The following is a 26,905-nucleotide window of genomic DNA, read 5'->3' as shown; positions in this document are numbered from 1 at the left end:
TTTTCTGGAAGAGCCCATTTCAATAAAATCAGGAAAGGAGATCGTGGACTCCGTAAGGGAATCTACGGAAGGTTGATTAGCTAAAATTACTTCTCGTCAGAAGTTGTGGCTTTCGTGAAATTTAATTTCGCTATTTTCAAAAAAAGTCCAATAATCATATAGATTTATCTTTGCTAGTTAACGTTAAGAAAATTTCGCGTGGACCTAATTTTGCGAATCACCTTCATAAACATAAGTTGAAGTTAGTCCTAAAAAGCATGAAAATTAAAAATTTACAGTGCAGTTTACGTTAAAAATATGATTTTAGAATTATCGCAAAAATGAAAAAATTGCAGAGCTTTGTTGTGTCGGACGCAATTTTTGATGACGCCGAGTACATCGAAGTAAACTGGCATTTTGAGGATTTTCAATTTCTTTTTGAGAAATTCTATGAAAATATAAATAAAACAATGTAAGATCTTAAAAATTGAACTTAAATATTCATTAAACTATAATAAATATACAAAAATAATTTCGGTCACTTTGCCATTTTGACATTTTGTTGGCTTGTTTTTCTTCAAAATGGGATTGGTTGCATCTACAATCGCCGCCAAAATATATTGACAATTTTGGGTACTTTAACGTCTTTCAGAATTTAAAGCTCGGGCGAGAATTGCAGTTTCAGTACTTGCACTTTGTTTCATTGGATTTTTCGATTTGGGAGGGGTTAAGTGGCTTCTAGGCTACATTCTCAGCCTTATTGAATCATTTTTGAGCTTTTTAGATCTTGAGATCCTAAGGTCCTAAGTCTCGTCAAATCTAATGTTAAAACTTTCCAACTGTACTTCAAAGCACTTAAAAATCACTTGCGGCTTTAAAGTTTTGAGGGAATTCCCCTTTTTGTCCACAATATTTCGGCGCCGATTGTAGATGTAGATGTTTTGCTGCGTTCTATGGCAAAGTCAAAAATGAAGTCATTATACACCAGGCTACTCATCAGTGCCATCCAATTCATCAAGAACTCATATTGAGCCTCCAGGCTAGCATCCATAATCAATTAATAAATTAAAAGTTTTAATTCACCTCTCGTCTACCATTTTAGACATCCTCTGGTTTCCAACCTTCGAATCCCCGCTCCTTCCAATGTTCCGCTCAGTTTATAGATAGCTGGTCGTGGACCCCGTGAAAACAATCGAAATACTGTCTAAAAGTCCTAGATTACTAGGCTATCCATGTAAAATATCGACTCTGGTAGGAGAGTCTACAATCGGTTATAACATCAAAGTTTAACCGTCACTTATCTGGACCCAGCTTGGACACAACGTTGTTTAAACATTCATCTAACGTTATATGGACGTTGTTGTGTACATTAGATAAACGTTGAAAAAAACGTTAAGTGTCAGCTGGGGATGACCTCGGACTTTCCACCGAGGAAACGCTAATCACTAGATAACCTTTGGTTTGGTCAGGACAGGACACCAAGACAACCCATTAAAAAAATTTGAAATTCAACCCTCACTTCTAGGTCGGCCATATTGAATAACCATGGGTTTTCCATGAAGCATGTAGCCATTACAAAGATTTAAAGCGCGGACAGCGCATTCAAGATCTGTCAAGAAAAAATAGCAATTTTAATCCGTTTTCTATCCATACCTCCGTAACACAAAAAGCACAGTTTTGAAACAAAACAAGAATCATTAAAAATATATCACACTTCTAGCTGTTAACTTTGTGCAGGAGTCTCTCATATTATAACGCTCATCCACAATAAATGACTTAATTAAGATCGGTCAAGCAACCGAACTATTGCATAAGACTAAATGTACACTGTTACTACATCCGGTTACTGGTGATCACGACACAAAGAGCTACGTACTGGTGATATACCATGGTAGACCATGGCCAGCGGATTGCTAAAGTTTCAATGCCGCGGTGAACAAGCTTTGACCATTAATTTTAGTCAACTTGAGGGTGCTGATTCCGAATTTGAATGTTACCAAGCTTGAAAACCTGCAGTTTTTGCGTAATTTGCGATTTTTTGCGTTTTTTGTCAAAACTGTAAGCCCTAAAAATTCATGATTTTTTTTTGGGGGAGGGGGGGGGGTCTTCAAATTCAAAAAAGACCTATACCACGTGATAAAGCTCTTCAAAATGAGCAAAAAATGTATTATATCAAAGTCTCAACTTTTCTTTCTGGTGGTCAAAAATTGATTGAAAACAGGGAAATTCCCCACAATCTGCATAATTTATGCTAAATTAAAGCATAAATTATAGCACTCTTTTTACCACTCAATCATAGCAAATGCACATTTACTTGACAAATGAATCTCAGGACTGAGTGGGAATCGAACCCCGGCACCCTACATGGAAGTCAAAGCTGGAATGGGATGACTAGGGTGAAGGTACATTCATTCGCTAAGTAAATCTCAACACTGGATGAGAATAGACCTTTTCATAAATTACGTCACGAACATCACTTGCCTCGTATTCAAACAATTACCATGCATGGTGATTATGTCCCTTGAGACATAAAATGTTTTTTTTTTATGAATAGAAAGTAGTTTTAATAAAATCCGCTGGGAGTTAATCACCATGGTAATAATTTCAAAACGAGGCAAGTGATGTTCGTAACATAATTTATGAAAGGGTCTATCGAATCCTGATTTCAAAATGAGCATTTATCAACCCTAATGCATCTCAAACTTACCAGAAAATGTCACAAAGGCTTGTCCTCTTATACGACCTTGTTGAAGTAACTTATACTCCACGCTTGATTGATTCTGAACGAAAAATCTTGAAAATAAACAAGCCAAATCTTCGGATGTCGTTTGCTTGGCAAGATTCTTGATGTATAGTACCTATAGAAGGAAAAAAATTCATACACATTTTTTATTTGAGAATGGTGTTATTGATAGAGAAAAAAGTTTAAAAGGGTAATTTTCACATACAATCATGGACAAAAGGTTTGTAGACTTCTGCAATATTTGCAAAATACTTCAATATCGATCAAAAACAAGCTCCCAAGAGGTTCTGGGTGCTTTCCAAACCCATCCAAACCCATCGAAAGCTGTTCAAAGTCTTTGAAAGTCACCCACTGGAGTCTAACCACAAAGGCTTACCACAAAGGCTTTACTAACTGGCTTACACCAGTATCAAAACGCTTATTTTTTGCTTGTGGTCCCCTCAAAAACAATTCAAAAGCAATGCAACGACTTCAAAAGTGTTTTTCTTAGCTTCCCTCCCCTTTCAGACACATTGAAGAGTCATTTTGCTCTATTTCTCATCATTTTTCACTGAAATTTCATTTGTCTACAACCTTTTGTCCATGATTGTAAACACCTAGAGGTACTTAAGAGACATTATTTCATCGCCATCGAAAGGGGACACTTATATAAGATTAAACCTTCAAGGTAATCACATCCAAATCGTTTAATAGGGGGGGGGTTCATGGTTGGTGGAGGAGTGGAATCGGCCCTTTTTTGGACGGAGGAGCAAAGTTTTGGACGGAATTTCAAATTTTCAAATCGCGGAATCTTTGAAAAAAATCTTGAATATCAAAGAAATTTTCCAGTGTCGCAATTTTAGTCCTTTTTGAAACGATTTGATGGATAATGGAGAAAGATTTGGCGGAATTGCAGAATCGGGTACCCCCTGAAACCCCCTAAAGAGAGACACTTAAAGGGATAATCAGATAGTTTGAGATATTTTCCCGTAGAAACTTTCCGTGGTTCTGAGTAAAACCTCCAAGTATATTTGTCTTTTTTCCAAACTAAAATTCTAAAATGAGTTCTTTTACTGATTTTACGCTGATATGCAATATTGGTTCTTTACTTATAAAAGTCAAAAATATGTAACAAACAAAAATAGTTTGAGGTTTTTCTCGGTACTAGAAACGGAATCCATGTTTACAATATCTACACGTATATATACACGTTTTTTTATAAGAACAAACTATATAAGAACAAAACGCATTGATGGCCAAACTGTTAAGAACAAGTAAAGAACACCTTAGCGCTTTGGAGACTCTAAAACATCTGATTTCTTAGAAAACCAAACAAAAATACCCTCGAAAATACCCACAAGTTTGGGAAAATAAGAATATGTTAGGAAAATTTTTAGGCTTAGAACTCAAAAAGTTAAGAGCATCCCGAGGCTTCAAAGATTTTGGATGTTCTTATAAAAGAAACGTGCAAGACGCTTACTTTTGTGGGTTTACCAGCTTTGTATGATTTGAATTTCTCAATCTCCAACAGTTGGTTTAGCTCTAAACGATTCTTATATATTAGTTGTTCAGGCGTGGGTTGGACACGCTCGTTGATTGGTCGGTGTAATGGACCAATGAAATCGCTTGATTTGTCGTTGTCTTCCATGTCTATAGTCTCGTTAGATGATTTTTTCTCTTCCTCTGTTCAAATGAAAAAAATTCAAAGGGTTAAACAAAAAGAGTTTTTAAAGAGAAATCTTCCACCTTTCTAAAACAAGGAAAAGTGAAAACTTTCAGGTTTGCAGCGCATTTGGGACGACTTTCTTTTTTCTGTGGTGTACTTTTTTCGAAATCTTGCTGTACATTTTTTTACGGCACATCAAACCGGCGTTTCAAAACCACGCAGTGCATGCGTTTTTAATGGAAAATTTCCATTTGCTACTACCGTCGTTTACCCATCTGGCACACAACGTTGTTTCAACGTTCATCTAACGTTATATAGACGTTGTAGACGTTAGATAAACGTTGAAACGACGTTGTGTGCCAGCTGGGTTTGCATAAGATTCCTCTTTCCTCAATAAGATTCCTCTGACACTTTCCAAGTCCGGGACTCCGGGTAGTGAAAAAATGAGCTTTGGAAAGTTCGGCAATTTTGTAAGTAAAAAAGATTTTCCATATATACATTGAGAAAAAAATCTTTCCAATCTCATGCCGGATATACCGGAAAAAAAGCGGAAAAGTCCCGGAAAAGCCAGTGAAATTCTAGTACTTCTCATCTACCATTCTAGGCATTCTCTGCTTTCAACCATATGTAGCCTTCGACCATTAATGTACCATTTGGAAAACAGGGTTTCAATAAGAGTGTGTAATTTAACGGAATAAACTTTCGAGGGGATTAAATTTCGCGTTTGGGCCTATCCACAAAATTACCAGCTTTGTATGATTTGAATTTCTCAATCTCCAACAGTTGGTTTAGCTCTAAACGATTCTTATATATTAGTTGTTCAGGCGTGGGTTGGACACGCTCGTTGATTGGTCGGTGTAATGGACCAATGAAATCGCTTGATTTGTCGTTGTCTTCCATGTCTATAGTCTCGTTAGATGATTTTTTCTCTTCCTCTGTTCAAATGAAAAAAATTCAAAGGGTTAAACAAAAAGAGTTTTTAAAGAGAAATCTTCCACCTTTCTAAAACAAGGAAAAGTGAAAACTTTCAGGTTTGCAGCGCATTTGGGACGACTTTCTTTTTTCTGTGGTGTACTTTTTTCGAAATCTTGCTGTACATTTTTTTACGGCACATCAAACCGGCGTTTCAAAACCACGCAGTGCATGCGTTTTTAATGGAAAATTTCCATTTGCTACTACCGTCGTTTACCCATCTGGCACACAACGTTGTTTCAACGTTCATCTAACGTTATATAGACGTTGTAGACGTTAGATAAACGTTGAAACGACGTTGTGTGCCAGCTGGGTTTGCATAAGATTCCTCTTTCCTCAATAAGATTCCTCTGACACTTTCCAAGTCCGGGACTCCGGGTAGTGAAAAAATGAGCTTTGGAAAGTTCGGCAATTTTGTAAGTAAAAAAGATTTTTCATATATACATTGAGAAAAAAATCTTTCCAATCTCATGCCGGATATACCGGAAAAAAAGCGGAAAAGTCCCGGAAAAGCCAGTGAAATTCTAGTACAGGAAGTTGAGTCTTATGCAAAAGGACAATATAGTAGTATAGACAGGAGAGTCGCTAGATATAAAAAGATAATTACCGTGTCATAAGAAATCTGCTCACCTACACAAATTTTGCACTTCTATTGTATGTGTTAGATAGTAAAATCTACCACAAAATTTCGAAAATGTATAAGGTACTCGATATTTTAATTAAAAATAGATAGCGTAAAGTTTTTGTCAGACTAGAGATTTGGAAAAAGAGATACGAAAATTCTTTTTTTTTTCTTGTTTCATAAAATATCTTTCTTTTTCTACTCAAGTCGTACTTAACGTAGGTCTTTTCAAGGTTAAAGTCAAATTTTAATTTCAAATTGTGTGGACTATTTGAGGTAGAAACTATATCCTTTAAAAATCACGGTATACACGGTTTAATTTTGCCAATATAGCAAGTCCCAGACTTAAGGCTATAACTCCTAACCACTTGATTTAAATGGCCATAAACCGCATATTTTTAGAAAGACTGGCCAATGGCCATAAACCGCATATTTTTAGAAAGAGTATTAAAATATCTTTCCGATGGTACCAAAACCATTGTTAAGGGCTCTCTGACCATAGTGTTTTTTTTATATTTGCCCAGGGCTCGAAATAACGGTCGGACATCGGACATTGTCCGGCCCAAATAGCTTCATGTCCGAGCGACCCAAAAATCATAATTTTCAAGCTAAAGCAACCCTGATTAAAATATAGTTTTCTGCCTGATGTAAGCAACAAAACTATGGCATGTTATACATTTTCTGTTGGACCAACTATTCCTGAATCTGAAGATTTAAAAATCATAATGAAAAAATTTGATGAAGAAAAAAATGAAGACTTTTGTGAAGAAGAGTTTTTCAACCTTTGAGGACCTTATTTTCAACGAAGAAAAAACATTTCATCTTTAACCAAACTAAAAAGAGATTTTCGGAAAATTTTTGTAAAAGCTTCTTTGTCTCGAAATCTTGAAAATGGTTAATCTAACAAAAAGGTTAATTGCCCATTAAAACTTAGCACTTTTTGATGAAGAAGGTAATATAACATTTTATCAGCGTCTTTTTAAAGTTCATAACGTCATTATTGTAACTAAATTCTTACTAGTAATTACTCTTGACAGGATGAATAACCAAACAACTTGTAAAGGCAGTTTTTTATTAAGTGTCAAAAAAACCAAAACAACAGTTTTATCTTCAAATCCCTTAATAAACTTTCTGACTATGATCAGAGCCCTTAAACTCTCAATCTACAAGCTTTTATGGCCCTTTTATCCTAGTTTGAAATTTTGAATTTCAAATTTTCACATCTTTGAAAAAATGTTGCGCTCTGCTCTAGAAAGATTAATGAGATACCTTCTTCAACTTCAACTTCATCTTCTTCGTTCAGATTGTAAGACTTTCTTAATTTCTTGAGCTTAACTTTTTCTTCATATTCACGTAACGTTGCAACGACTGGATGGTCAAAAGAAAGATCTGAAAAGAAAACAAAATGACTTTAGTCTACACTAATACAATAATCAGTAGCGTGGTGGTATTGGGGGGGGGGGCGCTGAAATACAAAGAGCTAAAAAAGACGTCTCTTATTACTAATTTCGGCGCCCTTTTGCTTTTTTGCACCTTAATTGGCAGTTTTCTACATAAAGAGAGTAAAAACCCAAAAATTTTCGTGCTTGCTTTGCTCGCGTTATTTTTGCAAACTTATTTATTTTTTAGCAGGGGGCGCCAAAATCAAAATTTTCTCAAATTGCCTCCCCAGCTTGCCCGATTTTTTGTCGCCCCACCACACTACTGGACTGACAATAATGACCGGTTAGTGAGGGCTTTTCTGAGAAATATTGCCTGCTGTCAAGTAACGACCGAGCTTACACAACTTTGCAGTGTATAGGCCCGTCGTCATACGAAAAGAACCAATTGCATTGCGCAAAAAGCCGTGTAGCCGGCTTCGAAAAAGTAACCGGTTAACAATATTTTATGTGTCCAGAAAACATCATCAATAAACATTCTCAAACCTTGTATATTGATTTCTATACAGGAGGGCATAGCTGCAGGATACTGACCCATAGCCAGGTGGTGGTGTCTAATTTTGAATAACCATCAAAATAGTATTGCCTGGTACTATATTTGGGGTGTCTATCACTTACTTCAAGTTAGTACCTGGTTTTGAATTTCTGTTCTGATGGTTATTGGTGGGTAAAAATGGTAAGGATTTTCAAATTTCGGAAAATCAGAACAAAAATTCCTAATTATCTGTAAAAAATTCTTGAAAAATAATCAGATTACTTTTCAGAAATATATTTTTTGAATTCTAGATTTTCTAATTCAAAAAATCGAAATGTCACAGAAAACTTTCCAGACTTTTAGCTCTCTACATTTTGGGGAGGTGGATTTGGCTGCTAGTGCTAGTTATTAAAAGGCATTTTCCCAGGTGAAGTATCCATATTTTGTCCATATCTTGGTAACCAGATTGAAAATAGGGATACAGGTTCCTTTTTTCTCACCAGGTAAAAGGGGGTGGTGGTACCAAAGACAAATTTTCCTGGAAATCAAGGTTAGCCCTTTAAGTGTCACGGTTCTTTTTTCTAAGTTTTTTAAGAAAATCGTTCAAACTTTATAGAAAGGAGTTAGAAGCTCGTTTATAGCTCGTTGAATAACTTAGAGTCTCCTGCGCGGACCTGACTGAATGATGGAAAGGTACCCAGCGGTAAAACTTCAAATCAATTCACTAACAAAATAAAGTAAAACAGGCCCAAATCCAAGATCTAATCTCAATATTTTAAAATAATGAGGTTTGAATATTTTACTTAACAATCTGTTTCATTCGTCTTTTTCCGGACACTGTTTTTCCTGTCAAAAAGCTTGTAATTCAAAAATTTGATGAATGAGGAAATAAAGCATTAAAAACTAATCGTCTCAAAAACTTTTTAACCCTATTCGAACTAGGGGGGGGGGCTCTTTCTGTTCGGAGGTCAAACTATTGGTAATAGCTCCTGAAATAATAGAGCTTTTGCCGTGAAATTTTCTGTAAATTCCTAACTTTTATTTAGCTTCAAAATAAAAAAAAATTGACACCTAAAAATTTTCACACCTTGAGCATGATGACATTTCTGACAGTAAGGTGTCAAAAAAATTGACACTTTTCCAATACAAATTGATTCTTAATGTCAAATATATCCTTTAAACCGTAATTTATTGAATATTTAGGATAAAATAAGCATTTTAAACTCAGGCAACTTTTTGCTAAAGCTTTTGTTAGAATACAATAGCTATTTATAAGAACAAAGGCAATTTTCGGTTTTTGCTCACTTTGGGCATGATGAGTGACGTCATCAAAAAACTTTTTTGTCAAAAGTTACCTTACGTGACAAGGGTCTTGTGTGCCAAATTTCATCCAAAAAGACCCACTAGATCAAAAATTAAGGGGTGGTGCAGGAAAAGCCCCCCCCCCCTAGTTCTGAACCGCCCCTAAAAGCCTAGGTTGAATAGGGTTAAGGCTTTGGAAGTTTAGGTTTTAAGCCTAAAATGTTCTTAAAATGTTCTTAAAATGTTCTTATTTTCAGTATTATGGACTAATTTCCTAAGAAATTGCATTTTTTAGAGAACTTTATTTTTTTCATTTAACTCTTAAACCAAAGTGACGTGTATGTACCTTCAAAATTGGCCAATATACCATATCCTATAATTAAGAGCCACTTGATTTAAAAGGGTATATATAAGCAGGGTACATTTTTAAAAAGTATACCGTCAACTGCTCTAACATGGGACTATCTGACAAAACATGGGACGGCAATTTGGCTAGCATTTCACCGAGCCTCCAAAGTCATTTGATTTGAGTTAAGGAACGGCGTATTTAAAAATACACGATTTCTCTTTCGATTTTACAGTAAGTGAAAATACAAACAAGATATGCAACAGTCCCATGTTTCGACCAATCGTCCCAAGTTAGAGCATTTGACGGTAACATTTCATCATGGATATTCTTAACCTTTTTGGGAAAATCATCCTAAAATATTCTTATAGCACATTCTTAGGTTAGGATCCTAATTCATACTAGATTTAACATTTAGTTCATACGTCTCAAGCATAAAATCGCACTTTTGTAAAAGGAGTGAGCCTAACTTGGGGATAATTTATAATTTATAATTGGAAATGCTCTTAAAATGGCATTCTTAGCTTCAGTAGCAAAATTCCATGATGGTGATATTCATAGCATATTCTTAGTTTTTTGGCCATTTTCATCATGGACATTCTTATAAAGTGTATTCTTATTAAAAAAAAAGCGTGTATCGTCTATTTCTCAAGTTACAAGATTTCATGTAAGTTTGAAGTTGCAAGTTGAGCATTTTCATGATGAAAAATGTTGCGCTAAAAAGGTTAAAAACGATATGTTGCCTCTCTTTAATTAGACCTTCAAAGGACAAAATGCTTTCTTCTATCTAAAGAAAGATTCGAATTATGGAGAGCATTTTACGCTACTCTTTACCTGAGGGGATCAATGTTTTTATAGTTCAAATAAAAGAAAAATTCAAATAATGAAAGTTAGAAATAGGTAGTGTCCACTGTATGAATTACAAACCAGTTTTTGCTCTTTTGACTGCATGGTTGACATCATACGATCCAGAAATTTCTGAAGACAAAATTAACAACAACATCAGAGAATCGAATTGGTTCTTCTAAACTTCGTTGATACTCCGTTAATTTACGCTTGATTTCAATTAGTTTTCCTTTTTCAAGGAATGTGAGATCATCCTAAAACAAAGAGCATAATATACCATAAAGTAAGTTGGTTTTTAATGTCAACATCCCTTTTCTAATTTCGACACCCTTCTTTTATAGTGATAAGAATAACTGAATAATATGAAAGTTGGAATCACTGATTGAAAAAGGATTTTTCTTCTGATCACCAAGCAAAGAAAAATAGTTTCGGCATTTTTATTGTTTTCAGCTCTAATGGGTGTCAGAATTAGATGAAGGATGTTGACATTAGACCTCCAGGCTTCGGCATATTAGGCGTGCGATCGCACGCGCACGCCTCCGCACACGCCTAAAAGCCTTTTAGGCGTGCAATTTATCACACGCCATAAATCATGAAAACCTAGCGAGGCGTGCGATCAATCGCACATGCAAAAATTTATTCTAGAAATATTTTTTCTGCTTGTTGAAAGAAAATCAAATATCATTTTCTACTTTAATCATAAGAACCAAATAGATGAAAGATAAACTTTCCTTTACTCTTTCAAACTGCTATAATTATGTATACAAAATTTCTTATAAAAAAGTTACTCTAATGGATACACATCTTCTCTCTCCTCTTTCTCTCATACTATGCTTTGGTCTTCAATAAACAAGCCTTTCTCAAAAATAATTTTTGCTGCACAATTTTTCGTCTCTCTAAAACCTTTTTAAAAAATGACTTTTGCTGTATGATTTTTCCTCTCTCAAATCTTTTTCCTTCCCTCTCGCAGGGAGTTTCTAAACATCGACCAGAAATGGCGACCACGACCAGCGACCACGACCGGCGACCAGATAAATTTGGGTTATCGAGTTTTTCCTCTTTCTCCACCGTAGAGTCTTTCTCTATTATGATCATTTATTTATCGAATTGAAGAGTAAAGCTCACCCCTGTCTCACCTACAGTGATTATAAAGCCACGTGCAAAACGTGTAGAGCAGCCATTTCAACGCTCTTGGAGCTTGAATAGAGCGTAAATTTCTATCCTTTTGTATTTTCGGCATCAAATTAATTAGTGACAAAATTTGTGCTGGAATTTATTTAGGAAGCTTTATATTTGATCATCAGATCATTATTTTGTCAAAATAAGTCATTTTGACAGTGTAAGGACAATATAATAATTGATGAGATTGAAATCTCTAAAACTGGCCTTCCCAGCTTTTTCCTACTGACAATTTCTATCTATTCATACTAAAGGCATCTCATTCGGTACAATTAAAATATTTGGTGTAATAAAGTTTACAGGCATCACACTTAATTGCCCTGTCAATATTTTTGTCAAAAAGTGTCACTTTGTCTAGAAAATGACTGGTAACGTCAAAAGTCACTTTTAGTATTCTCTAGCTAGAGTAATTCTCAGCCACGTGCTCAGTGGTTCATTTGAAAGCCACATCAGGACTCGATTTGGATGTTCTCTAAGGTGGAGAGAGCAGGTAAACTCGATAACCCAAATTTATCTGGTCGCCGGTCGTGGTCGCTGGTCGTGGTCGCCATTTCTGGTCGATGTTTAGAAACTCCCCCTCTCGCATGCTATGTTTATGAGGTCGTTGGTTTATGACAATAAACTAGCTCTTCTTAAAAGTTACTTTTGCTGCATGATTCTTCTTCTCATTTGTTTTCCTAAAGTAAAGTATTCTCCTTCGTGATTATTCAGTGCTCTTTTGGTTTCTGTTTTTGTTTTTCAAATATGAAGATTGAATATACACTTTCTTCTTTCCTGTTGTCTAGTTTTATGTAGATAAAAGAAAGATCATTCTTAGGAATTGTTCAAAAGTTTCAGCCTCATCATTATTAATGATGTTTATAAAATAAAAGAAAAAAACGATCGCACGCGATTGCACGTCTAAAGAAAATGAGGCGTGCCATAATTCGCACGCCTAAATTACTAAAAATTACTACGTAGGCGTGCGATGATCACACGCCTTCTTTTTTCTTATGCCGAAGCCTGGACCTCGGGTAACTTAATGCATGTCCCAGAATAAATAATGACCTCATAATCACGTTTTCTTAAAAAAACTCAAATTCTGCTGAGAAAAAAATTAAAGTTACACCCAATACGGTATTCTACATCCAAATATGCTTCCAAAAATGTATAGTTTATTATGGTTTAGGGACTGGAACTTGGGCGGAAAAATTAATGCAATTCTGGGACATGCATTAAGTTACCCGAGACCAAGTTACGATACTAAAATTCAAAATTACACAGTGAACTGGACTGTTTATTTTTGTCTGGAAAAACGCCTGGAAAAATTTGGCGACATCTGAGCGTGCTAGCCTCTGGGGTCCTGGGTGGTCCTGGTTGCAGTAATTTGTTTATTTGATAGACCTAGAATGTTGCGTTCTAGGAAATATGAGGTAACCAACACTAGACTGCTAGATAAACTTATTTTAAGTAATACAATCTGACTGAGAGAAAACTGACAGTATCAATGTATATAAGATAAGTAAGTAAAAGAAATTACATGAATGGTACAACCTTGACAACCTACCTCCTTAAGAATTCCATCATCAAGCTTTAACTTCAATCTAATCTCTGAATCAGTTAGTCCTTTTTCACGTAGTTTTGAGGCTCTGTTCTCTTCTTTTTCAATTATATGGTATTCATTTAGTGTCTTTGTACCAGATCGTACAGTTGAATTATTCTTTGAAATATGCTTTCTTGAAAATAGTTTCTCATCCATATCATTCTTTTTTTTAGCACACACACTGAAAACGAAAGTGAATTTGATAGCGATAACTAAAATGCGCCAAAAATTGTGGTTGTTCGTACTAAATAATTTTCAGGTTTGTTTTGCGATTGTAAGTGAGGCCACGACTAAGGAAAGGAAAGTATAATGGTAGCCGTTGCTGCGAAGAAATTTTGAGGTTTTTTTATCTGATTTTTATTATATGGTCGCAGTCACAGTCATGTGACCAGTGACAGAATTCTTATTCCTCTGCATTGTAGGTATGAATATCCAGTTATCTAGTATCAGATTTAAGTAAATATGAATAGGTCATCAGTCTTTTTGTCAATTTGTATGTATGGATATACTAGCTGGAACTAGAACTGGGTCTCTAGTTGTCTACCCGTTGGATGGAGAAGAGAAGTGAAGCTGGGTACCGTAACTTGGTCTAATGTCGACATCCCTCCTCTAATTCCAACACCCTTTTTATCAGCTGAAATTGATAGAAAGGTTGAAACTGTTTTTCTTGGCTTAGTGGTCACAGAACAGAGGAATAATCCTTTTTCAATAGACCTTTTCGCCTTTCCATCCGCCATCTTGAATTGTATGCAAAAATAGAGGAACGAAAAAGCCGTGGTTGGATTTAGTTGGAAAGTATGCAAAACATATGCAAGTTTACACAAAGATTAAAAAGACAACAAAGCATCTTATAAATAAATATTATAATCATTGGAACAATAAAAGATGGAATTTCTCAATCCAAAAAGAAATATTCACAGAACAACAAAAGCTTTTTAGAAATTTGTTCTTAAAGACATAGCATATTCTGTTTTCATGCCATTAAGAAATTCCACGAAGACGGAGTACACACATCAAACTTTCAAAACACGCAAACTGAAAAGCAGTAATTATGACGTCACACATTATCATTGTTTTGATTTGATCATTTGGCAGCTCTATTCCCAGCAGAATAATTTACCGTCAGCCAAATAAGGATTATTTTTTACCTTCGCTGATGATTTTTCAGTTTGAATTTATGTCAAATGTTATTAATTTTTAAAGTGCTTGTTCTAAGAGATGAGCGAATATAATTATTTTTAGTTTTCAAGAGAAGCAAATTTAATCTTTCTTCTACAAGATTACACTTTAATATAATGCCAATTATGCATGTAAGTTTTATTTTAATACTTTCTTTTTTCATATGTTTTGCATACTTTCTAAGGGAATTTCACCACGGCAATTTGGCCACCATAATTTTTGCATACAATTCAATATGGCGGATGGAAAGGCGAAAAGGTCTATCAGTGCAGTGATTCAAGCTTTCATATTTATTCCTGTCTCTAAACTAAAGAAGGGTGTCAGAATTAGACGAGGGATGTCGATATTAGACCAACTTACGGTAACTTGCATCAGTGGAGGGTAACTTGCATAGCCATCAAATGGTTGATTGGTCAGTCAAAGCAGCAAAATTTCAAAACAAATGAACTAATTCAGCTTTGCTTGCAGCTCTACCATTTAACTTTGTATTTTAATGACCAGCCAGGCCTACTGTAAGTAGCTATAAAAAACATGCTTTTTTATGTTTCTTTTGTTTTTTGACTGAATCTATATATACGATCTCGTTTAACTGTAGCATACTAAGACCTTGCTGATGCTGTAATCTTAGTAAATACTATACTAAGACATATATAACATCGCATTCAATTCCATGTGCAAAAGTTTCCAGAGGCTCATCAAACAATGGAAAATGCCCCTTAACAAATTTTTATTTTTTTAAGGGTAAAAGCAGCCATAAATCTAAAAATGATCCGTTTTCTTAGAAGGATTCACTATTGCTTTGTTTCCTAATGACCAATTAATTAGGTGCTACTCATTAAAAGATGCCAGAATGGGAACATTGTGAATTGTGACTGTGTAGGGTATATATCAGTAGTGTATATCAGTCTAATACACAAACTACTCATCCGCTGAGCTAAGTTTCATCATTGATTAAAATATTTCTATCAAATTAGACTACAGTTAATAAAATCATTTAATAAAAGGACCTGTACAATACGATTGATTAGACAGCCATAGAAAAATAGTTTTGTTCCCGTCACGCAGCGTTTGTTAAAAATACATACGGGCAGGCGGGACGGGCGGAAAGATTTCCAGGTTTTTGAAAGTTGGGTCAGAAAGCCAATTTTTGCTTTGATCTGGGAGGGGCTGTATCTTTTGTGTTCTTCTTGCCAAGTATAGTTAAAAAATGCTGTTCTCCCACTTAATTTATCAGTGTTATTTGTTTTGTTTATGTGTTCATTTGTTCTGGGGAGAAGAGCTAGAGAAAAAAGCTATACAGATGAAAGCACAAGTTGCTTTTTCTGGATTTTTTCCCGCTTCTCCTCATTGGAAAAGCAGCAGAAAATATGAAGGGGGGTGACGCGAACAGAACAATTTTTCGATGGCCCCTTTAGAGGTAACTCTAAATAAAAAAGACTTCTGAATAACTCCCACAAAGTCTTCATTCATCGTTAAGAAAATCGTCACGCTCTTACCAGGGGGGTATTTAGGTTTTTGGGTATGTGCGGTAAGGGTAGCTTTTTTTTAAATCTCCTGTAACTTATGGCATGTCCAAAAAATATATAATTTTGGTGCAGAAAACTGGGAGCCTTTGGAATGTTCATTTATACGTCAAAGTAAGCGTATGTAGATTTCAAAACTGCCTGTTAATAAAAGTAGTTTTTTGTCTTTTTGAGTAAAATTAGAGAAAAAGAAATTTATAACGTAAAATTTGAAGGTCTCAAAAAGTACTAATCGAGGGCGCGTCAAAAGGGTTTTTAATACTATCTTTTTTTTCAATACCAACTTATTTTTTTAGGTCTGGAATAGTCGATTTAAAAAACTTTGAGTTAACAATTTTCAAGTTAGGGATTTTTGCATTAGCTATTTAACTCACACACAGAAAAATCTACCAACAAAGCTCAAGGAAGCCGCAATACATTGAAAATGCAAATTATGACGTCACAAAACTCTAGTCCAATTGATTATTCATTTTCATAAGAGGAGTTTCTAGTTAAAAATCAACTACAGTATCTGGAAAAAGTATTATATAATTAAGTTGGTATTAAAGACCCTTTTGGCGTGCCATACTAATCAAAAGATGAAATTTTGCCCAATGACAGGTATTGGTAATTTCCAACTTTTGAAGAAAAAATTTCTCAATTTTTCTGATGATGTCAGCAGAAATTAGCAATTTAAATATTTTTTGGCTAGATGGAGATCCATTGGAAAAGTAGTAAAAATATTTGTTGTATGTTGTTCGAATGTTGCATTATCTGATAGTGTTAGACATTTTAGACATTATAATGCTAATAAATCGTGTAACTTTTATATTTATACTATCTTTTTGCATAGGTTAATTGCATATTTTTCAAAAAATCTAACCATGGAAAATTTGCCATTAGTTTTTGTATGTTATTCAAGATAATATATAGGCTGTCGTATTCACGTTGAAACTTTATTTCTTTGCTTAGTGCTCAGAGGAGGGATAACTTTTTCAATCAGTGATTCCAACCTTTTTTTTTCCTACCTCTGAAAAGGGTGTCAGAATTAGATGAGGGATGTCAAGATTAGACCATCTTATTAGGGTATGGATAAAAGAGGTGTAGATAATCAAAAAATGAAAAGATTTTGACAGAAAAACCCTTATAACAAAGAGTTTTCCCCAAAATTCCATGACTTGTATTTTATTGACTAGTTATCTTATCTATAGTACCCTAGGGAAGAAATTTTTGCAGAATTTAATTTTGCAGTTCACAGCTCAAAATTTGCAAGTTTAATTTTGTGGTTGAGGTAATAATTTGCCTAAAAAGTCCAATTTTACAGGTGATTTTTTTTAATCCTAAGAATATTCGTGTTTCATGGAATTTAATTTCACCGATTTGTCAAAAAAAACAAAAAAATTAAATTCCGCGAAAATTTGTTCCACAAATTAAGTTACTTCGTCTTTAAGTCTTTTTGGGACAGCTCCAAAAAATTGCTCTGTTTTTTAAGAACAGTTAGTTCAAAAGGTTATGTTGCTTGTTAAAGGGTTAATGTTTTTATCTTTTAGATCTATATAAAAAGTCTCAAAATGGCAAACTTTGGTTATGATAAGGTGATATGAAATGATTTTTATTATTTATTTTATGTGTAATTATCAGAAAGCTGGAGTAAAGAGCTCTGAACTAGTGAAAAGTAAAAAAAATGTTTTGTCTGTTTTTAAGATTCAAATAACTTCTTTTCCTTTATAATTGTCAACTTTATTAACTTTGGTTTCATTTCACATTACAATCTTTACATATATACTTAAAAAATTTATGGCCGGGTAGCTCAGTCGGTAGAGCATTCACCTTTCAATCTTAGTGTTGTAGGTTCGATCCCCGGTCACCGCCGACTCAGCGCATGTGTAACATAGATTGTGTAATCTGATCTAGGTGGTAAGTTTCTGGGAGCTGAGAGTAGGTGTGGCACTCCACTTGAGCATATATTTGCACCCCCCTTATAAATGTCTTAAAAAAGTTGGGAAAAAATCCCAATGACACCACGGTTTTGAGGTGGTTCCATCAAATTTTGAAATGGTTGAACCTAGAGTAGGGGGAGGTTATTCTAAGCTAGGGGGTGGGGTAGTGACCTCCTTCCAAACTATTCAGCATTCGATCTCCCAGGTCTAACGTAATAATAAAGGGGATAGACTCCCTCACTCCCAGCTCTCTGCTGACAGATACCAGATGAATATATTTACTTACTTTCTCTTTTTCTTAAGATTGTGTCAACGTTACGCAACAATTACAGAGAAGGCAATCTCTATGAATATGGCAAACGATTGGAACAACTTCAAGCATTATATCGCTTGGTAGAGGAAAATGAAGGTGAACTCCTTGAAGCATTACACAAAGATCTTGGGAAGGTATATGGTGTAATTTTATCATTTTATCGATATTTTGCTGTTTTTTGTTATCATTTTAATTAGGCGAAACCAATTTGATTAGTTGTTTTACGGGACCGACCGACCCTGAAATTTCAAAACTCGAAATAAAAATAAAATAATTTTGGTATTATATTTTTATTTTTATTGCTTTACAGTCTGCCAAATTTTCAAAATTTTGGTAGTTTTTCCAAGGTTTCGAGAATTTTATGTTCAATTTTTCATTTTATTTATGAATTCAAGCTTTTTTTTGTCTTTTTTCTTCTTTTTCGCATTTTTGTCAAGATGTATGATTTTTTGTCTTTTTAGGAGATTTTATAGGTGAAATTCTACTTTTTATTTTAATTTTTTCGTTGACCGACCGACCCTCTTTTTTGGGTAGCTTGGCCCGTAAAACAGCAAATTAAATTGGCCTCGCCTTAGAATTGATATAATGGAGTAATTGACTAACTAGCTCTAACTTTTATTATCTAAATATTAGTTTTTTCAAAAAATGAAAATTTTGTTGTTTGTGATCTGACTCCACATTGATCCATGGTAAAATCAATTTTCAGATTATAAGTTTTATCTTGTTTTTACTGAAGCCGTCATATGGTCAAAACTTTTAGCTCTAACTTGTCAAGTTTAAATCGGATCATACTGTACTAAGAAACTTTTCTTCTTACACACTGCCTATAGAGGTTTTCATGTTTTGTTAAGTTATGTAATTTCTTCCGTTATAGAAGCAAATGTTTGATTTGTGTAACGTCGTCTCTACAGATTCGAACGTTTGCTTCCACAATGGTGGAAATTATGTAACTAAACAAAATATAAAAAACCTCACTTTATATAGATTTTTTATACCTACTCTCTTTATCTACAATGTCTCATCATAATATTTTTATCTATTTTTGTCTTATAGTGTAAAACAGAAGGACGGATCATGGAAACCATGATTGTAATGAGAGAATGTGGTGAAAGTAGGTATCCTAGCTAGCTAGAATTAATTGAATATTGAACCTGGTGCAGCCCTTAGGTGTATGTTTTTAAAGGTTCCCCAAGATGCACTGTAAGGGTTCGGTTTTAAGACCCCCATGAAAGTCTGCACATGGGGGGGGGACAGGGACCCCAATATTTTGCAAAGTTATTTTTATTTTACTTTAAAAAATCTTATATATACCGTTTAGAGGGGTGAAATAAGGGTGAAAAGCCATTGTGGGTGACATATTTTTTTGGCCCCCTCAATTCGATTAGCACGCCGGGGGCCATGAGTCACCCTGGGGTGAACTGAATTTTTCTAAATATCAAAATCAAATTTTCTTTACCAGCAATTCAGTACCTGAAGACATGGATGAAACCAGAATCTGTCAAACCAGATCTTCTCAATTCACTGTATGCATGCAAAATCATTCGTGAACCATTGGGTGTTGTTTTGATTATGGGAGCATGGAATTATCCGGTGCAATTAACGTTGTTGCCCTTGATTGGTGCCCTTGCAGCTGGTATGTCAAAATTAGTCTAATTGAAAATCCTTTCAGAAAAAAGCGTTACATGGACTTTTTCAGCAGTCGACCCACTGCTTAAGAGAATTTCGACAATAGTCCCTTGACCCTTCTGGACAAGGATTTCAACCATAAATTTCCACCAGACATTGGTAGTTAGTATGACTTTTTATTTTTTGCTAACCCCGGAACAATACATCCTTTGCCTCCATTCTGGCGTCCATCTGATGTCTGGCTATTTCGATGATACCCACTTCAAATATTCACGATTAAAATATGCAGGGCGAAAAATGGGCTGTCTTAACCTGAGCTCATTTTCTGGTGTCCATATCCGATGTCTGTCTCACCTGAGCTCATTTTAGTGGGGCCCTTTATTTATTTTTTTGTTCTCTACACTATAAGAACGTTCAAAGTTTTCTGATATGATATTAGTAATTTTGAATTTGAGAAATAAAGTTAAGATAAATATCTGTAAACCCAGAAAAATCCCTTCTCGATGAGTTTTTTTTTCTACTCACGATGTTAGATATATCTTTTTAATTGAACCCTTTTTTAATACATCAATTTTCAGGTAATTGTGCCATTTTGAAGCCATCTGAATTATCACCGCATAGTGCTCAAGTCATGACAAAATTGGTGCAAAAATACATGGATCCAGTAAGTAATCAGTGCCATTACGTCATCACAAAGAGCTAACGAGGGAAACTCTTAAGATGAGAAATGAAAAGCCAATAGCACAACGCACTTAATCTAAAAATAGTAACAAATTTGCACAAATTTATTCGTTTGTTGTACGACCGTACAGTGATCCTATCCTCCTTTGCGTTAATTGCTCTTTGCACGTTAATAGATTACAATATCAAGAGAAAGGTAATAACTTTCACAGTTTTCCAATCATTTCGAAATGAACTGTGGAATTGTGGGAACTCATACAAATTTCAAGTTGAAATAATTATGACGTGTGAGATGTGGAGCGTTATTATTTCCCATCCAGAACGCGTGACATGTGTGCGGATTGAACAATAAAATCTATTGCCAGGTTTTCGATAAATTTACCCGCGTGAAAATGAGGAAACTAAAACTCTAGATTGGTGAATCTCAAGGCTTGAAACTAGATTATCAATATTGTATATATTAGACTGGAGTCGCTCAAAATCCATGTAATGCAGTAGTTATCTTACAATATCAAAAACATTTTTTTGGGTGACTTTTGAGTGTATTTAGAGGGAAAAAAAGGAAACATTTCTCTCGCTTTACCAGACCTCTTTTGTTGAACGCAGTTTCGTATTTTTTCGTTTAAAATATAATTAACAGCATTACTATACCCGATGAGCGAGTCAGAATGCTAACACTTTTGACGATGATACACAGAAATGAGAAACCCTTCTTCCTTCTTCCCTAGGATTTCGTTCGAATTGTGAATGGTGCCATCCCAGAAACAACAGAACTCTTGAAACAACGTTTCGATAAGATTTTCTTCACTGGTAGTCCTTCCGTTGGAAAGATAATCATGAAAGCCGCCTCTGAATATTTGACACCTGTTGATTTAGAACTAGGTGGGAAATGGTATGTATCTTTATAGTCTATCAGTCAAGAATAGAGACAAATTTATTTTCCGATACTACAGTAGTCAGATTTTTTCTTGAATCGCAAGTCAGATTTGCAAATATCTTTTTATAGTCTACATAATCGAACCCACATCTTTGCGCACCGTAGCGCACCGTCATGCTACGGTTGCTGTTTACATAAACATTAAAATGGCTTCTTCCAAATCAGAAAGATGCTGATGTTCGTTGTTTACTAATTATAATTCATCAAATTCCCTGTGGTTTTTCTAGTTTTTCAACGACTGACCATTGCGCATTATAGTAAACGAGCAACCGTAGTGCAGTGGTAGAGCATCCGGCTACGGTGCGCAAGGTTGTGGGCTCAACCCCCAGCCGGGTCATAGCAAAGATTTCCAAAATTGTACTTGATGCCTATCTGCTTGATACTCAGCAATTAAGAGAAGGAGAAGGATCAAGGGTAAGTGGAGCAATCCAGGGAAGGGAGTGGCGCCCTCCCTCGTCTACCTTCGGGTAGATAGCTATCGGAAGAGGAGCCTTCGGGTCGCCTCCGACTGTGGTCGCAGACTTACTTACTTTATAGTAAACATCATTGTATTTTTTTCTCTCTATTTTTCTAGCCCAGCAATTGTTGACGAGAGCTGCAATTTTGATGCCATTGGCAACAGGATAGCGTGGGCTAAACTTGCTAATGCTGGACAGGTGATTTTGTCTTCTAAACTTTCGAAATCTTTTACAGTTCGGCAAGTTTATTGTAGAGTGTATAATCTTAAAAGGTTTCATCTCAATTATCTATATAAAGCGATTCTTTTCTGCATAACTCACCAAAATTTCAGGTAGGGTTGTTAGCCGCGTTAAGTAATAAAATAATTTTGTTCTTTTTCTAAAGAACGCAACATCTCCATTACTTCAAATGACCAATTAGTGAAGTATCTATAAAAAACTCCAGCTCATCCCAAATTTCAAGAACATGTGCTTTTTTGCTGTTCATTTTTTAATAAGAACAAACTATATATACAATGCTTCGATGGCCAAAATATTAAGAGCAAGTTAAGAACATTTTGAGGCTTTGTGGACTCTGAAACACCCGCTTTTTTAGGAAAATGAGGAAAAATACTCGCACAATGTTGAACATAAGAATATTTTAAGAACATTCTTTGGCTTAAAACTAAAAAAGTTAAGAACAGCCGAAGGCTTCAAAAATTTTGGACGTTGTCATAAAAAACGTTTTGGACAACCTGATTCATCTTTTCTTTACTGTTCAGGCTAAAACTCAAAAAATTAAAAAGATAAGGCTTCACAGATTTTGTATGTACTTATAAAAAAGAAAACGTATGGGCAACTTGACTAAATTTTTCTTTACCGTTTTCAGACGTGTTTGGCAGTAGACTACATCATATGTGTTGGTAATTGTCGAGACAAACTCATCGAATCACTGAAGAAATCTATTGAATCGTTTTACGGTGAAGACCAACAAGAATCGGACAGTTACGGACGGATCCTGAATAAGCGACATGTTGCGTAAGATAACAATACACGTTTTTTTATTAGAACAAACTATTTACGAACATAAAGTTTGGATGGCCAAAATGTTAAGAACAAGTTAAGAACATTTTAAGGCTTTTATGGACGCAAAAACACCTGTCTTCTTAGGGAAACGGGTAAAAATGGTCGCAAGAACATTTTTAGGCTTGAAACCCAAAAAGTTAAGAACGTCCCAAGGCTTCTAAGATTTTGGATGTTCTTATGAAAAAATAACGGCTAACGTTGTTTCAACGTTCATTATGTTATATGGACGTTATTATGAACATTTTGATAAACGTTGAAACAACGGATTCTGAATAAACGACATGTCAGATCACATCACAGCACGCATATATCATTGTTTCAATATTCAACTAACGTTAAATGGAGGTTTTGAACTTTAGCGTACTGCAGTGAATCTAAAAATAGTGATTAAGTAATTGTAATTAATTAAGGTGCACGAGCAGTTAACGCAAAGGAGGATGGGATTGCAAATCGTACAAAAGAATAAATCTCATTTCTAAATAAACTATGAGATTGAAAATCGTACAAATTTGAGCTAAAGGTTCGAGGGCTCGAATTAGCCGATTTTTTGTCACCCTCTCGTATATTAAAAGCTTTTTAAGATAGCTAACCATGACAACGAACAAGCATAAATATTTATAATATTAGGGATGGTCAAACCAAAGTTTTCAAAAAATGAGCTAGAATTCTAAGAAACCATACGGGCTGACTCGAAAATAGAGTTTCTTATAAAACAATGAGTATCTAATATCCACAACGTCCATATAACGTTAGATGAACGTTGAAATAACGTTCTTGGCCTGCTTGGATTGTCTTTTCGTATCATTGATAGCAATTGAAGTTTATTGGCTTCAAGTGTGAACTCTCATTTCTTATCACGTGGAAACCATTCTCAAGGGATTTGCCAATAATTATATCGACATGGTTTCCAAGCAAGACTTTCCCAATCGGCATAGTGTCCTCCCCCCCCCCCTTTATAAAGAGGGGGGGACCAATTTTCAAATTTTGAATGGGTGAGGGGGGAAAATGAAAATTTGAATAGTAAAGGGGGGGGGGAAAGAGGGGGAAAAACATCGATAGTTGGCAAATTTGGTGGGGGGAAGTGTGAAATCACTTCAATTTTATCTCAGCAACCAAGGTCAGTCCACATTATATCATGTGATTAGATCATGATTGAAAAATTAACCAATTTTCGTTCTATTTTGTCTAGTATTCCTTTTGCAGCAAAATTTTACGTTTGTGTCAGGTTGAAATTTGAGAAATCTATACGGGTATATGGGGGGGGGAAATGATATTTTCAGAATTTTCTGGGGGGAAAGCAAAAAAGAGGGGGGAAACTAAAAAACTGAAAAGTCATAGGGAAAAAAAAGAGGGGGAGATTTAAAAAAATCAAGAATTTGGTGGGGGGAACAAACCCTGGAGGACACTATGAATCAATAGAAAACTTTTTCCAAATGATGACCAATCGATAATCAATACGCCTTTTCGACCGTAGCCGTCAATTGCCGCGCGGGCATTTTTTTGTCCGTTCTACCACCCTAAAACCATCCCAATCTTTTTTTCGCATTTTAAGACAATAAAAAAAGTGTAAAAAAAGGATTTGATCGAGTTTAGTGTGGTAAGTTAAATAATAAAGTGGCACGCGCCTGACTGCGCGACTACGATTGGAAAAGTGTATTTATGGATTAGATATTGATAGACAATCGACAATCAGGATTTTAAGGGAGGGTTGATTGCCTATTGATCTTGTGACAGTGTTTCATTTTTTTAATTTTACCATTTCTTTTTCAGACGTTTACAAAAATTGATCGATCCATCAAAAGTAGTTTACGGCAACAAGGTAGACGAAGATGACCTCTACATCTCGCCTACCATTATGAAAGACGTTTCACCCGACGACCCGGTCATGCAGGACGAAATCTTCGGCCCCATTCTTCCAGTCCTCACAGTCAAGAACATCGATGAGGCTATACGTTACGTTCAAGAACGCGAAAAACCGTTAGCATTATACATTTTCTCCAACGTTCAAAAGACAATCGATCGCATCTTAAAGATGACGTCATCAGGCAGTGTTTGTGTTAATGATGCAGTTGTACAGGGAGCCGGTAAGGAGTTTGTTTTAATAGCTACATGGTAGCACACCCCTGTCTCGCAGGCCCGGTGGAATATTTCCCTCAGTGGGGATAAAAATTCCTATTGAATTCTCAATGGGGATGGTTTTGGAGTGGAATTTTTAAGCTTTGGATCTCGAATATTTAGGTGGCCGCATCTTTATGATTAGTCCAGGCTATAAGGCGGTCTCCTTCCTTTTTTATTTTGTGGATACCGTCTCATGTACTTTAAGTGTTCAAATGGTAAATAAATAGTTACTTACTTGCTTGGTACCAGGAATGGGGCTGAAATTCCAGGGTATTTTCCCAACTGGGACGAAATCCTTGCCAAATTTTCCAGTGGGGCTGGGGTCCCAGCGGGTCTGTGACACAGGGGTGTGATAGCACTGGTCTTTACTGGTCGTTTATAGTAGCCATTAAGAGCCTTGAGTCAATGCTTCATGCTTTAAAATTCATCGTTTTTTGACATTCATTTGTCTTTTTAGGGCAAAATAGGCCATATTGTGAATAAAAAACTCTCAACCCGCGAAATTAAATTAATTATCACTTTTAAAAAACCCTGGTTCTAGTTACTAACCTGTCTGAATTATAATTTTTTGTTACAGTGCCAACTTTACCATTTGGTGGAGTAGGAAATTCAGGTATGGGAGCCTACCATGGCCATTTCTCTTACGATGCTTTCTCACATCGCAAAGCTTGCATCATCAAAGACCAAAGACTGGAGTTTTTAAACAAGTAAGTCGCATCTGTATTTGATTCTACTTTGATTTTTTTTTTTACATTCACCAAAAATTCACAAAAATAGAATTCGTCGTAATTATGAAAAATATTTCAGCCGTCTTAAATATGAAAAATATTTCATCCGGTAGAAAATTCGTCGGTGAAAAAGATTATTAAAGATTTTTCTTCTTTAAAAATCGTCTGCCAACTAGCCGCAGAATAAGATAAAAGTGCTGGCTTTCCTAAACAATCCATTTAACAGGATCTTCTTTCCAAATTAGCCACAGCTCGCCACAGAATAGTAAAAAGAAGCCGGCAGCCGACCTTACCACTCATAAGTTACATAATTTTCGTTAAGCCCTTGCAATTTGCATATCCTAGCGCTTCTTTCGGTGTGTGGCACTCAATGTTGTTTCAACATTCGTTTAACGTTATATGGACGCTGTGAACTTCAGATGGATGTTGAAACAACGTTGTGATTTTCTCTTCGTAGAATCCGATATCCACCATATGTCTTTGACTGGAAGCCATTAAATTGGATTGTCTGGTTATTGGTCCCCAAAGGCCGACCGTCGTCTTCATGGTCCAGTTGGCTGGGTCTTGCACTATTGGGAATTGTAATTGGGTTTGTTTACAATTTTGTTTTAAACAAGCAATGATCTTTTTTTCTCTGGTGGTGAAAGTTCAAACATTTTCCCCTGTTTTGCTAGTCGAAACAGCTATGGAAAGCGCGGAACGCAAAGGGGTTAATATATATTCTCTAAAGTTCCAAATGAACGTCCCATCCCGGTTTTTTTTTTTTCGAAAAAATTTCTCGAAAGAAGTCCCCCTTTTTATTTTTATTTTTATTTTAAAATATTTTCAGCTATCAAAAGCTGAATTGCTCTTATTAGCCTGGGTTTAGCTTACAACTACCTTTTTTTTGGGTGGGGTTTTTGGAGCAATTTTTCGGACCCCCTCTTTTTATTCGGTCGTTCACTAGATTTTGACGAATTTCGGACCCCTTATATTTGGACCCATTGGGACCTGATAATTTGAATCATAAAGTCTGTCTCAATATAATGTGCAGCGGAGACAAAAAAAGCTATAACTTTTATTGGAATCCGAAGTAGAAAGAAGTAGATTCGTTATATATATTACTAAAAATAGAAACACAGAGGTCAAAATCCGGCTTTTTTCGAGTGATTCCGTTAAAAATGTGACATCATCTTGACTTACGCATATCAAGAATAGCTTTTTAGTGTCCGGTACAGATTGTTTCGAG

At 35.4% G+C, this 26,905-nt stretch overlaps 3 protein-coding genes across 3 annotated transcripts; 1 reads left to right on the top strand and 2 right to left on the bottom strand.

Moving 5' to 3' along the window:
* Positions 1–1,115: 1,115 nt before the first annotated feature.
* Positions 1,116–4,380, bottom strand: LOC136817141 (RNA-binding protein 41-like). Its single transcript, XM_067073476.1, has 3 exons — positions 4,182–4,380; positions 2,687–2,837; positions 1,116–1,588 (listed from the first exon to the last, which is right to left on the bottom strand). Exons 1-3 carry the CDS (start codon positions 4,347–4,349, stop codon positions 1,488–1,490), a joined length of 420 nt encoding a protein of 139 aa, XP_066929577.1. The 5' UTR covers positions 4,350–4,380; the 3' UTR covers positions 1,116–1,487.
* Positions 4,381–5,078: 698 nt separating this feature from the next.
* LOC136817175 (uncharacterized) lies at positions 5,079–10,526 on the bottom strand. Its single transcript, XM_067073511.1, has 3 exons — positions 10,451–10,526; positions 7,231–7,350; positions 5,079–5,302 (listed from the first exon to the last, which is right to left on the bottom strand). Exons 1-3 carry the CDS (start codon positions 10,524–10,526, stop codon positions 5,079–5,081), a joined length of 420 nt encoding a protein of 139 aa, XP_066929612.1.
* Positions 10,527–17,361: 6,835 nt separating this feature from the next.
* LOC136817174 (aldehyde dehydrogenase, dimeric NADP-preferring-like) lies at positions 17,362–25,660 on the top strand. The gene is made up of 10 exons (XM_067073510.1): positions 17,362–17,406; positions 18,055–18,198; positions 19,118–19,175; positions 19,524–19,697; positions 20,269–20,354; positions 21,100–21,263; positions 21,883–21,964; positions 22,635–22,783; positions 24,602–24,915; positions 25,527–25,660. Exons 1-10 carry the CDS (start codon positions 17,383–17,385, stop codon positions 25,658–25,660), a joined length of 1,329 nt encoding a protein of 442 aa, XP_066929611.1. The 5' UTR covers positions 17,362–17,382.
* Positions 25,661–26,905: the final 1,245 nt, after the last annotated feature.

The sequence above is a fragment of the Clytia hemisphaerica genome, unplaced genomic scaffold (assembly GCF_902728285.1).
Source record: "Clytia hemisphaerica strain Z4C2 unplaced genomic scaffold, Clytia hemisphaerica genome assembly, whole genome shotgun sequence".
In the NCBI taxonomy this organism is placed as follows: domain Eukaryota; kingdom Metazoa; phylum Cnidaria; class Hydrozoa; order Leptothecata; family Clytiidae; genus Clytia; species Clytia hemisphaerica.
This window is presented reverse-complemented; position numbering and strand designations above follow the sequence as displayed.

Bases quoted from the DNA above. Each gene is read 5' to 3' on its own strand.
- LOC136817141 (XM_067073476.1), bottom strand. From the start codon at position 4,349: ATGGAAGACAACGACAAATCAAGCGATTTCATTGGTCCATTACACCGA. The intron at 2,838-4,181 runs GTAAGCGTCTTG...TTCCTTCTATAG, and splicing joins AAGCTGGTAAACCCACAAAA to GTACTATACATCAAGAATCT. The intron at 1,589-2,686 runs GTAAGTTTGAGA...TTTTCTTGACAG, and splicing joins AGCCTTTGTGACATTTTCTG to ATCTTGAATGCGCTGTCCGC.
- LOC136817175 (XM_067073511.1), bottom strand. From the start codon at position 10,526: ATGTTGTTGTTAATTTTGTCTTCAGAAATTTCTGGATCGTATGATGTC. The intron at 7,351-10,450 runs GTTTGTAATTCA...TTTTCTTTTCAG, and splicing joins AGTCAAAAGAGCAAAAACTG to ATCTTTCTTTTGACCATCCA. The intron at 5,303-7,230 runs GTATCTCATTAA...TCATTTGAACAG, and splicing joins TGAAGTTGAAGTTGAAGAAG to AGGAAGAGAAAAAATCATCT.
- LOC136817174 (XM_067073510.1), top strand. From the start codon at position 17,383: ATGGCAAACTTTGGTTATGATAAG. The intron at 17,407-18,054 runs GTGATATGAAAT...CTTTTTCTTAAG, and splicing joins CAAACTTTGGTTATGATAAG to ATTGTGTCAACGTTACGCAA. The intron at 19,698-20,268 runs GTATGTCAAAAT...ATCAATTTTCAG, and splicing joins GATTGGTGCCCTTGCAGCTG to GTAATTGTGCCATTTTGAAG.